The sequence below is a fragment of the Stegodyphus dumicola genome, chromosome X2 (assembly GCF_044657685.1).
Source record: "Stegodyphus dumicola isolate Sdum_Otavi_A_Nest chromosome X2, ASM4465768v1".
Taxonomy (NCBI): domain Eukaryota; kingdom Metazoa; phylum Arthropoda; class Arachnida; order Araneae; family Eresidae; genus Stegodyphus; species Stegodyphus dumicola.
Window position 1 is genome coordinate 176,716,248 of NC_140781.1, and position 13,395 is coordinate 176,729,642.

Consider the following 13,395-nt stretch of genomic DNA (forward strand, 5'->3'; position numbering starts at 1 on the left):
TAATAGTACTTCCAGTTTCAAGGGTAATCAGAAACAAGCCTCTTCTTCTGTAGATCAAAAAATTATTTGCTAGTACTTTGTTTTATATCGCTATAGAAGACTGATTTCCATCTTTGTCATCTCACTTTCTATAACTTAAGATAGGAAAATTATCAGTGCTGCATACTAAGCCCCGTTCACAAGAGCAGATTCAACCGGTAGCTAAAACCGGTTCTTCCAACTTGTCCCGTTCACATGGGACAAGCAGTAATTGCCTCACCGAAGTGGAGGTAGAACTTGGTTGAATGTTCCTTACCTCTCGAGAGCAGGGAAAACGGGGAGATTTTCCGTACTATGCTGCGCAGTTCACTTAATTTTAGTTACTGCTCCTGGACTGTCAGCGAAACAATTGCACTTATTAAGGCCGCTGATAGATGTCTGGGGATGTGATAGCATGCCCCCCAAAATTAGATAGAACTGTACAAGATACGAAACTTATAGACAAATACAGACAAGGTTATCTGATGCTAGGTATTCCAGAAATATCGTTCAAATTAAAACTAAAGTTAAGACAAGTGCATATCGGCTTCAACGCAACAAGGGACTCGGTACCTTTTGAATGATTTTTTTTTTAAATTTAAGCATTTTCATCTACTTTTTATGAATATTATTAAATGGTTTTGTAAGACAAAATAATTTAAGCTGAAAAAACGTTTTTGCTAATATTTTTTTAATTTAAATTTTTGAACAAAAATATTACAATTAAAATGTCTTTCTTCTCCTACAATTTTCAATGTCTCCCCCCAGTTTTTTATTGTATTTATTAGAGTGTTCTTAATAACTTCAGGGAATGATTTTGCAATTAATGAATTAGTTTCTGAGGGGAAAAAATACACTTTTATCTAAAATCTTTAAAACAAATATGATCTCAGTCACATTTTCGTTTCAAATAATTTTTCCTTTCAGTATTTTGCAAAACCCATCCTTGTTTCTATAAAGTATATAATTTTAAGTAAGCAGTAAAAATAATAGAAAATTTAGTCCATACCTGTATATGTTTTAGGACCTTAAGTAAAAGGATTTATTGAAGAAAATGCAAAAGGTTTCTCAGTTTGCATTTGCAGTTTAAAGAATACAAACTGTCTAAATAGACATTTAATCATTTCAAATCTTTAAAATTTTATTACTAAATTTCAATGCACACATATGTATATAAATCAAACCTAGTGCTATGTATTCAATTGATAAATATAATCATAAATTACAAACCATTTTTTAAAACCTTATGTGGCCAGAAAAATTGCAAAAACTCATAAAACGCAAGCAGAATTTTTTCTTAACCTGTTTTTGTTTTTTAAAACAAAAAATTTTAATACATTAATTAATTATAATATTGTTGCTTGCATACGGGTTTGTAATAGATTGATAATAATTCGTAAATGATTGTCATTGCACTCAAATCCATTGATAGCTTGATTAAATTTATTTTATCAACATAAACACTTCAAAGTTCTGGAATTTTCCACAGAAATACTCATACAAGTGTTTAGAATATCACTAAGTATAATCAGTAGTTATGCTTCAATCTAATAAGAATGTTAAACACAACGGAATACAAAACACATCTTAAGAGAAAAGTTAACTCAGAAATATCTCAAATTTTGCGCTGAACTAACAACTGGCAACAATAGCAACTTATATAGCATAAATAATGTCATAAAAATAGTGTGGTATAATGAGATTATTACTTTGAAACTGATGTTTTGAATTGATGCCCAAGAAGAACCAATATTTCCCATTCTGCTTCATTGCATATCTTTCAAAAAAGTAAAAAAAATCATCCAATTAATTTCCTTTATCAATTTTTTTTAAATGCAAAAAGGTTGTTTTATAAGCTGTGAAAATGTCAGAAGTTTGTAACCAATATAATTTTAGATATGAAATTTTAAAATTAATGGGCGTCAAAAAGTCTAAAAATAAGAATGATTTTCAAAAATTCTCCCAAAACATTTTAAAAAAAATATGCTGAAAATTTCATTTAATTTTTTTTTCCTCCACAGTGTGTTATGGTGCAAACTATAATATTCTGAGATTCTCAGTTTATTTGTTAATATTTGCAGAAAATCGTTTCAACTTTAAATTTGAAAAAAATCTAATCCTCTAAAAATCAAAAGCGTGACACCACATCCACAAGCAGTGTATGTACAAAGTTTGAGTTCTATATCTTATCGGGAAGCAGTTTAAAAATCCATGACCATCTGTTAACCATAGCGACAAGCACCAAGAGTGAACTAAATAACAGCTTATAAAATAATAATAATAATAATTAAAAAGCATTTATTTTTCAGGAACCATTACGAAAATTTAGGTACCAGTTGCAAAAGTAGATTACAAAATTAACAACAGTAAACAGCGTTAAAAATGTGTAAACAGTATTAGAAATCTGCCAATTCGGAGACGTGATTGTTCACAGAGGCTTAGGTGTGAAGGAGAAGGAAGACGGTGGTCTTCTGAACGTGTTCTAAAGACGAAACTCTTTCATGTCTCCTTTTTCTCCCCTTGCTAACGGCAGCTGTGCAAAGGAGTGTTGCATGTGAATGGGGCTCTAGTGATTCTGATATAAATATCTAATGTTGACGGATATTACAAATCGAGTAGTTAATCGCTGCAGTTATTGAATTTAGTTATGATGTATTATTCTGTTTGGAATATGAGAGAAGGACTCCACCCTAACATTGATTCTCATTCAAACTATTTTTGCTTGTTTATTAATTTAAGACTATAAAAAAGTAAAAGAAATGGAGAGGGATTAATCCCTCTTCATCAGAAACAAAGAAATCAGCCAAAACTAATTGGCTGACACAAGGTTGGGCATGGAAAACACAAGGTTGTTGCTTTGCCTAATTTTATGTTATGTCTCTTATTTAAATTCTTCCACATATCTTGCATAATGTGGTAAACATATAGTGTTGCTATCACGAAGATCTTCAGTTTCAATCTAACTACCAATCATGTTTTTATATCAATATTGTTAATTTTGTTAAAGTTATTTTATTTGGAAAGAAAATTCATCAATGAAAATATATTTTAAGCGTCATTTTTACAGATTTTTAAGTAACGAAAATGCAGCAAAATTCAACAATTTTCCTAGTGTACTTATTTCTACCTAGCATCTGCAGCTCACAAGATAGTACACGGGTTGGGCAGAGTCTAGCAGTCCGGAACTGAGGGTGTAGGCTCAGCTGCAAGGCCTTGATGTATAAATATTGTCTTTCTCCTCACTTAATGGGTGTGACCCACATGTATTCATTTTTATCATATGGATATTATTTTCAAAATCAATGTAAATTTATATTTGGGAATTAAAAAGTTCCAATATTGGCTGTTTCCAAAAGTGTTGCATGTGGAATCTGTTTTCTACATTTGTGAAATATATTTATGATATAAAAATTTCATATGTGTAGTAAAACAAAAAGAAATTTGTATTGCTAGAAGTTTTGCTCATATTTTATATAAAATGCTAAAATATTTCATAGTGTTTTTTTTTAATGCTAGGTACCATTTACGTTGACTCTACGTCTTTGGGATATATACATGTATGAAGGAGAAGTTGTACTGACTGCAATGTCATATACTCTTTTAAAACTTCATCGAAGTAAGTTCTTATGACAAATTTCCTAATACTAGTTTTCATAGTATTGCATAAATGCATTTTGTAGGTTTAGCAGAAAAATTGTTTTACAAAATAAGTTTTTCTGTGTAGGTAATCCACTCTAATTTTAAAAACTTTGCTAGTTTAGTTCATAGAGCTTATTTGAGTGTCAGATAAATTTTGAAAAGCAATGAAAGAGATCCTAGAATTCTCTAGGTTTTTCATTTAGATTAATTGACTAATAGTCAATTTATTCATTTATTTGATTGCTGGGATATCTGCATTGCTATGTAAGTGAATATTGATAACTAAAGTGAATGAATATTATGCTACTCTGAATAACCAAATCTTCTGTGAAATCGGAGATTATAGTGTAACTTGCAACCCACCAATGGGTGAGTGTTTAAGACCACTGTATACAGGAAGTTTGACCTGGGTTTGATCACAGGTAAATGAGCTGCTTGCATGGTTCTTTTCATGGTTTTTCCCATGTATGTGGAGAATACAAGTCAGTTTTTCTGAGAAAAATATTCACAAAAACATCCTTTCCCTGAGGCAGATGGCCCTCATGTTCTTAGGCATATTCAAATAACCTTATCTAACTTGATTCAAAGATTTAAAAAAAAAAAAAAAAAAAAAAAAATAGGTATGCAAGATAAAAATTGGGTTATCTGAATTAGCAGAATTTTTTTCTTAAACTGTAGAATCTGGTAAGATATATCATTACATGTAATGTCAGTCAATCATGCTTAACTATAATAGTATATATGAGTAGTTGGCAACCTTTACTGGAGTTAAGAGCCATTTTTTCCCATATGTGGGAAATTATTTACTTTTAAAAAGCAAGATATAAGTGCAAACATTGGTAATATTAGAAAAAAAAATAATGTAACAGTTATCTTCTAGCCAAAACACTTTATTAATTTAGAAGTCAAACAACAAAATTCAGAAAATTTTGAGCTCAGAAGTTTTTAACTTTCATGCATATTTCGAGGCTTTCGTCATTAAGCATACTTAATTTGTTTTTAATAATGGTCATATCTGAAAGTAATTGTTTGCAGTAAGACGTAGATTCGAACATTTTTAAAATGCCACATGCATATGTTTTCACTTGATCATAAAAATCAGAAAGGCAGTTCTTTATTTCAAATATAATTTCTTCCTCTGTCCTACATTTTGAGAGATCCTTTCATTGGTGTCTGGCAGCCGATTTCGCTTTCTCTCTAGCTACATTTTCAAGTTTCTGTTGCAAATTTACAAACTTTTCTGTCTATAAATTCTTCCCTTCCCCCCAAATCTAACAACTGTAACTCAAATTGAGATCATTGTTTGGGAATGGTATAAAATTCAACTTGCACACTTTTGCCACTAGTGGCTCTTTTAAAAGTGATAGAGTAGGCTTTTCAGATCTAAAATCTTTAAAACAAGTTTTAAAAGACTTACATTTTTACAACAGCTGCGACAAATAATGCACTTTTAATAATACAAAAAATGCACTTTTAATAATACAACTGAATTGTTTCTGTGATCTCCATATCTTGAACAAATAATATTAATTGTTGTTTAAGCAAAAGTATCACTTCTAATACCGTGTGTGCAATATTACCTCTCTCTTGTAGATTTTTATTCAAGTTTAAATGTGATATCATATCAACAGAAAAATAAAAATTTTGCAACACTCATCAATACTTGACTCAGGGTATTCTGTTCCTTTTTGAATAAGGAATGTCTTGGTATGGTCAAGTCACAAAGTGAAAGGTTTCAGTACTGAGTCTCTAGACAGCCAACACACTTTCTTATGCAGAAGATGATCAGAATATTGGCTATTTTCTTCCTCGAATAATCCAGAAAACTGTCTGAGAAAAAGTCCTTTTGTTATTATTTGGTTTAATATCTTAATGACTAAATCCATCCCACATGCAATCTCTTTTGGAAGTGTAAGTGTGCAGAGTGCCTCCGTACCAGTCACACAGTGAAAAGAAACTTTCCCTGAGGAAAAAAGCATATCACGATCCACCTTTTCTTTGAAGAGTAAAACAAAACCTTTGATTTTACCCATTATACTTGGTGCTTCATCTATAGCAATAGAAACAAATTTATTTAGGTCGATTTCATTTGTAGTCAAGTATTCCAAAATAGCAGTACAAAAACTTTCACCATGAGTGTGACCTGTAAGAGGCAATAGTGCTAATAATTCATCACGAAGACCTGTTTCGGATACATGTTGTGTTACTAGTGTAACTAGTGCTACATCTTATGTGTTACATCACATTACTATTGCGCGTGACCTATCACACACAATAGAAAATGAAGTCATCATTTTTAAGTCTTTCAGGTTGTGGATTTGTTACACTGAAAAACTCATGTTCAAGGAAAGATATTTGATGCAATTTTTAAGCTCATGTAACACATTTTAAGACCACATAAAAGTAAGTTTCCCCACTACAATCCTTCCTTGTAACTGACAGCATAGCATATTGATAGTTTCTACCAGAAATTAAAAAGTGTATTGGAAATGCCTATTTTAGATTCAGTAAGCCTACTGTGCATAATGAAACATTGAGTGAAATGAAATTGATCTTTTGAAATAATCACATTTTCAAAGATAAGCATGTTACAGTACAAACTTGAGATCTAAAATCACGATTATAGATTTCGTAAATTTCCGGATTTTATATCATTTTAAATCTAGTGGGATGACTTTTAAAATTAAAAATATGAAATATTTGTTTATGAAATTGAAAGATGTATATCTTAAGGGAACTAAAGTTTACCAAAAAAAGCTCAATATTTGTGTGTTTTATTAAATGTTTTTTTTTCAGTGTAAATTATTTAAACTGTTTCATTTTTTTGTGTCGATACTTCCCATTTAATTTTATAGATAGGCAGTTTCTTGTTCAGTTTTATAATTCCCATGTTGAAATTTCCCAATAAGATGTCAGTCGAAATCTTTTAAAACTCAGCAATTGATCTGTCACTTTCATCGCTATTGGTAGCGATAATTTTTGTATTTGAAACCATACTACAGATTTCACTGTTCCTTAGTTGATTGATTAGGACATTCTTATTGTAATAAAACTTATGCTATTTCATCTTCATTTGTTATCACTTCTATGTATATTTTTTTCACAAATTTCATTAATTGAGAAATTTTCCCTTTTGTTTGTGACATTTGTGGCTGTCATCATCATGAAATTATAACAAACATTTAAAAAAAATATCTGCAAAAATGACCTGCTATGATCTTGCAGTGGTATACAAATCAGATTTTATGTTAAAATATTTCAAAATTCTTGAATGGCCCTGTTACTGTTCAGAAAATTTAACATAAATTTAAAAAAAGGCTACTTAATATCTGTTTTTCAGCACATCCATGCCTCCAATATCCATTGGCTGAAAGATGGCTGTACAATTTGCAAGAAAAAATAAGACTGAGATGTTATCTTTTACTAAAACCGTAAATGAAGTATGAGCTGAACAGTTGTCTAAATTGGGACAATTTTTGCATCACTTGATAAACTGATTTCGAATGCCATCGAGCCACAGATATGAAACATTTTCAAACCAATCATTCACTAAAGTTTGTGTCATTCATTCTCTTTTATTTGAAAAATAGATAATGGGAAAATCTCTGTTCTTCTAAATGCCTAAGGTCATATATTTTTTTTAGTTATGAAAAATTTATATTTGTGCATTTCTGTAGCATTTGCACATGGCAAAATTGTTAGTCTCACTTTGGAGTTTTCAATACCAGTTGGGACATTTTCTGCAAATGTTACCAAAGTATTTCATTTGTGAAAAAAACCAGTTTCATCTGCATTATAAGTTTGTTCCAGAGATAGCGCTTCATTGTGCCATTGTCTGTAACCTTTTTTTCGGTCCCTGTGTTTTATATGCTCATAAACTCTGAATAAATTGTCGATCCATCTTGTACATATGGTGAATAATTGATGGCTTATCACAAGTTGAATTTTCTACAAAACAATCTTTTTTTAAAAAAAATTTCAAGGAAAGAGCATATTTTATTAGCATTCATAAAATTCTTTTCAATATGTCATCCATAGCCCTGGGCCCTATTTTCTTTCATACAGAGTGTAGGACAAATTGATTAATCCATGTTCATGTGCCCTTTTTGTGAAAAATTTTTCTTTACTAATAATAAAATAAAAAAATGAAAAGCTTAGCTTTCTAAAATCTAGTGCACTGTATTACTTTTTATGTTATTATCATTACAATATTTAATATTAATGATATTGTTTGCATATTAGAAAAACAAAGTAACAAGATTTATTTCACTCTTCTCAAAAGGCAAGCACTCATATTTTTTTGTCTATCTCACTATGAACTGAAATATTATCATTGAACCTATCAATAGCACACCCTTGCTGCAGTGCTGTTTCGTCCATTTAATCATTACTAGTCATGGTTGTCACTTTTAGCATAACAAATGATTTTTCTGTTATTCATTGCAAGTGAAGGTGTAGGAATCCACAAAAAAAAATTTTCTTATTTTTTATGTCATATATTGTTGACTTCCACTGCCACGCTCCTCGCATAATTTTCAGACAGCTATGTCTTTATCCATTTTTTTTATAGAAATTTCACTTTTTGGTTGATTGACATTGAAACATGCTTTCAGTTTGCTTATCCAAATTTAGAAACTGTTTTCAACATAATTGGAAATTAAAACTTTAATTTTGATAAGATCGCTGTAATAATTCTAGCCTGCAAAAAATAATAAGGTGGATCAAATTAAAAAGTTATGGGAAAGGGCAATTTGCTATGTTAACTGAACTATTAAGTTGATCAGAATTTTTCTCCCTTCCTACCTGCTAAGCCAGCATAAGAAAAGCAAATATGTCTTGGAGCTTAATTTATTGTTTTGGTCAGTCAGAAAAATGCTAACCACAACCACTCAAGAGCAAAAAATTCTGTTTGTAGTCAATGTCAGTCAGTGTATTTTAATGGGCCATGCTGCAATTCCCTAGCCACCAGGCAAGGTCCGTACAGTGAAAAGGTTCGCGCATAAGGGGAAAAACGCGTTGAATGGTCAACCACATCGTGACGTCACAGGGAGACCTCTGTTGCTTTCTCTCATAGTACGAGGGTAGAAACTACGGTAGGCGCTTGAAACGAATTTGCGCTTATTTTACTGTTCTTATTTGCTAGGTGTTTGCATTAAAATGTTAAAGAAGGATATTAACTAAATCATAATTTAACATGTATAAATATCTAATAAACATTTTTATCGACATACATACGACTTTTGAAATATATATTTAAAACTAAAGGTATTGAATAAATACACAAATCAATGAATGAACATAATGCAAGAAACTTTTTAACGATGTGCTAGAAATTATAACACCTTTTTGAAATACCTGCAATGACTTTTTTCCAGTGCACCTCATGTTTTTCACAGTTTTGCAAAAATTATCTATTGCTGCATCCTGAGTTGTTATATACTTCCCGTAAGCACTTTTACACGGAAATCCAAAAATTTCCGGAATATAACTATTGAAAATATGAAACCAGTTATTTACTTCTTTGATAAAATGTGCTAAATCACAACATAATTTAGGATCCGACCCAGGCTTGTATCTCTCTAACGCAGCTGCAGTTGATTCTGAAAACAACTGATGCTAGACGTACATTTTGTCGCTGAGATTTTTCACATAATATGTGAGTTTTTGTCAGTTTACAGCAAACTTTATATTCACCAGCATTAATTTTAAGTAATTCCAAAAGTGGAATTTTACTTATAATTGAGTTATCGCTTAAGACAAAACCAATATCTAAAAGCCAATTGCGAATAAGCTTCAGAAGATGCGGCGCATCTGCAAAAAAATAAAATATTTTCTTTTGTAATCGGATGCATACACCATGATTTATTTTCGTTTATTTGCAATGTTTTCCACAGTGCGTGGTTAGATCCACTCATATCACTCACTACAGCCACAACTTTATATCCAATTTGATGTAATTTTGAAATCACGTCAAAAAGAATGGCATCTGTCATCCTTCTATCGAAGTCTACGAAGAGTGGTTGCTTTCAGTTATCAAAAAGCCCTCGTGCTAATATCATTTGCATTTTGAATACGGGCCAATAATTTGGTCGTGTTTTGTATCATATTCATATGTAGTTTTAATTTTCATTTCATCAAACGATAAAACTACAAGACATTGAAAATCTTCCTTACCTTCTCTAACTATTTTCATCATTTTTAAAGCATCGTCTAAAATACCTTGCCGCAGTTGAAATAATGATGCCCAACGTCTAAGAGTAGCTAAATGTGGAAGAGGATAATTTAGATGTTTCTTAAGATAAAGATATGCCTTTCTACTTAAATAGCGTAATGTGAAAGCAATTGACAATGTTTCGTCATCCCATCTCACTTTCTTTTTCTGATGAGTTAGTAACTTTTCCTGTGATTTAGTAAAAGTTCTTTTTACAGCACTGGAAAGTTTTTTATATTTAATGTCATTTTTAAATTTCTCTCTTCTCAACTGTGACACTTCCTTTTTCAAACGCACTAATTGTTTCCTCAGGAAGCAAATTGTATCATTGGCGGATTTTAACATTTTCTGTAAATTGTTAATTTCATTTTCTCGCTCTATGTTTTCTTTCTGTACATCCAGGTAGGAAACGTTTTCTAAAACCGTCTGTTCCAGAGCTTCACCGCTGTCATTTTGTACGAATGTTCCAACGTCATTTCGAGAGGGAGCTTTTTCTAGCAAATCAAGGGCAAGATGGTGACTTAAACGGCGTCTGTGTCGTGAATCACGTTCTTGGTTAAGAGGATCTTTTGACCATATAAATACCGACGGAACAGCTGTTTTCTCCAGTATCTGAAATCAAAATAAAATAGCTATTAGTGCATTTGTGACATAAATTAAGAATTAATTAATAAATAGATTCAGCTCCTTATTTTAACCTTTATTATATTTCAGGAAATTATATCTATTTATTTCAGTTAAAATACAGCTCAGGATTCTTAAACCGTACAGCTCTCTAAGAGGAAAAATTTATTAAAATATGGGCTTCAGTTATGTTATAAAAAATAACCTCTACAATTCACTTCTTTATTGGCTAAATAATTTTCAGTTATTTTAGTATTTTAAATTACAACTTCTGAGTGCATCTTTAAAAACAATAATTGAAAATTATTTTTGATTCAAATGAAATTAAAAATTTGAAAGAACGAAATTTTGGTCTCTAACCAAATAATAAAGATAAAAGCTGAATCTAAATTAATGCATAAATAAATACATTTCCATATGCAATTTACAGAAGAATAACGAAGTTATGCGTGAAAGGACTAAACAAAAACACAAATTAATTACCTTTTTATGTGGCAAGCCCAGTAACTCTGCTTGTAAATCTCTCTTATAGGAGTCTGCAGTAAAATGGGCAGAACATATCCTAGAAGAGTTTGCATTCCATTTATCTTCTCGACGGCAAAGATTTATCCACTTCCTTCTTAATGTAGGATCACTTGGAAATTTGTGATAAACTATGCGCTCAGATAAATTTTTAGTTTTTTCTAAACTGTTGTTGCAAAGAGCAACAGCACATCGCATTCCAGGCATCTAGTAAAATTGAACAAAAGAAAGAATTTCAGAATCGTTTTTCTGCACTGTAAGCATTCCATAATGTAATATAAAAATATTCAGTAAATATTTTAACCTTTTGATATAGAAAACTATGTTACATTACATTAATATGTATATATGTAACTTTTTAAACATTTTTTAAAAACATTTTTTAAATACTTTTTATAAACTTTTTAAAATTCTTTTTTGCATTTAAAGAATTATTTGAAATTTATTAATTACGAATTTCACCTTTTGGTCTTTGTGAAAAGTAAATTTCTTACTTTATGTCTCTACTGATAATTTTTTAACAGCTTAATGCGCGGAAATACTAGACATGTTTATATTTTTTTTTTTTTTTTTTTTTTTTTTTTTTTAATTTTGTAATTTCATATATATACACATTTTTGTAATCTTTATTCTGTAATTTAAGCTGTTTTGGCACAAATAGATATACAAAATTCGTCTATAAACAAGCTCTGAACTTAAGCTTGTTATTTTACAATCAGTACTGAAGATAAAATATTTGATAGTATAAAACAGAAGTGAATATTACATAACATTAAAATAAAACAAAAGTACTGAAATTTTACTAACCTTGAAGAAAATATTCTCACTGACAGGAAACAGAGGACTTCACAGGAGTTCAGCATTCGAAAGCAATGACTTGGCGTTTCCCTTGGACTCTTATATCACGTAGGCCTTGTCTGGTCGCCCTGTGACATCATACGTTGAGACTTGACGCATGCGCTCTATGCCTCAGTTTCCGAATGCGCGAACCTTTTCACTGTACGGACCTTGGCCACCAGGATTTTGAAAGTGGCATGCAGGAATCTGTTAGTTGGGAGAGAAATTATTTTTATGGCATACCTTCTTTTTGTTAAGCATTATATTCTCTATTTTTAGATTTTTAAGGAAGGGGGGGAGTTTAAAAAAGGAAAAGAAAATAAAGATTGCTGGTAGTTTGGAGATTAGATCATTTTACATATTAGATGTCTGGATTTCAGACTTTGTACTGAGTAACCTTGATAAGTGAAAGTGAACAAACATTCTGAAGACATCTAGTTACCTTTAAATGTCAATATTCCAATAAAATGATGATTTTGCAGTACTTAAATTTTAGTCTCATTTGTTGAATGCGGATTAAATTTTATATTGTGAATTGTATGTAGTTTGATGTTTTGAATAGAAGCTGAAATATATTTTGCACAATTTATATTATATACTATTATTGTGTATATGTGTTTGAATATATTCAAAAGTTTTATATTTTTTTAATAAAAGAGGATTTTTATTAGAACTTTTGCAGTATATTTTTATTTATGCTTAAATTTAGTGTGTATTGTTTTGCTGCTTGATATTAGTTCTGTAAGATATCACTTGAAAATCATTTAATCTGAATGATATTTTGCTCTTTTGATGGAAATACAGTTTTTCTATTTTTGCATGAAACTCAGTTTAAACTACAGTCTCCTCGTTATTTTACAGTGAAAACTCGAAATTTTGGCCATTTTACATTTAATCAGTATTTTCTCTTTCTTTTTACTAAAAATAAATTGTCAAAATTTTTTCTTTATGTATTTTATATAATAAACTTTGTTTCATAGCTCTAACTATAGAGCATTGCAGAAATATACATGTTCTGCTAATAGTATCAACTAGAGCCTTTTCTTTCTCAGGCTACCACATCTAACTTATTTAGCAGATAGGTATCTTGGGTTATATTTCATATTTAGCTTTCTTCAAACAGTAGTAGCTAACCAAAATGATATGAAACATGCTGGGTATGGTGTAATTATTTGCAATAAGTTTCAGTAGAGATAAACATTAAAAAAGAATAATGCTGATTTGTGTACTGAGTAATGTAGGTTTTAATAACATAAATACTTACCAGGTGTATGTTTAATAGCTGTAGTAAGTATTATTAGCAACAGCAGATTTGAATATATATTTGCATTAGTCTATGACAACAGTAGTGTAATATGCCGGTTTACATTTAAAAACCTTTTAATATTGCAGTTTTAAGGTTTGTATGTGTGTAATAAAATATAAATTTCATATTGATTATCTCGAAGATGTGTTAGTTCTGTTTATTGATTATCTCGAAGATGTGTTTTCAGTTATATTCTTTGTGTCAGCCTTACTGTATGCCATCTGTCCAAAATATTTTA

The 13,395-nt window shown here is 30.4% G+C and overlaps 1 protein-coding gene across 1 annotated transcript in view; it reads left to right on the forward strand.

Annotated features, from left to right (window-relative positions):
• Positions 1–13,395, forward strand: part of LOC118193404 (USP6 N-terminal-like protein) — a 148,195-nt gene that overhangs the window by 102,829 nt on the left and 31,971 nt on the right. Inside the window, exon 12 of the mRNA XM_035364485.2 lies at positions 3,535–3,634. Within this exon, the coding sequence (XP_035220376.1) occupies positions 3,535–3,634 (100 nt within the window). The remainder of the gene's footprint in view (positions 1–3,534; positions 3,635–13,395) is intronic.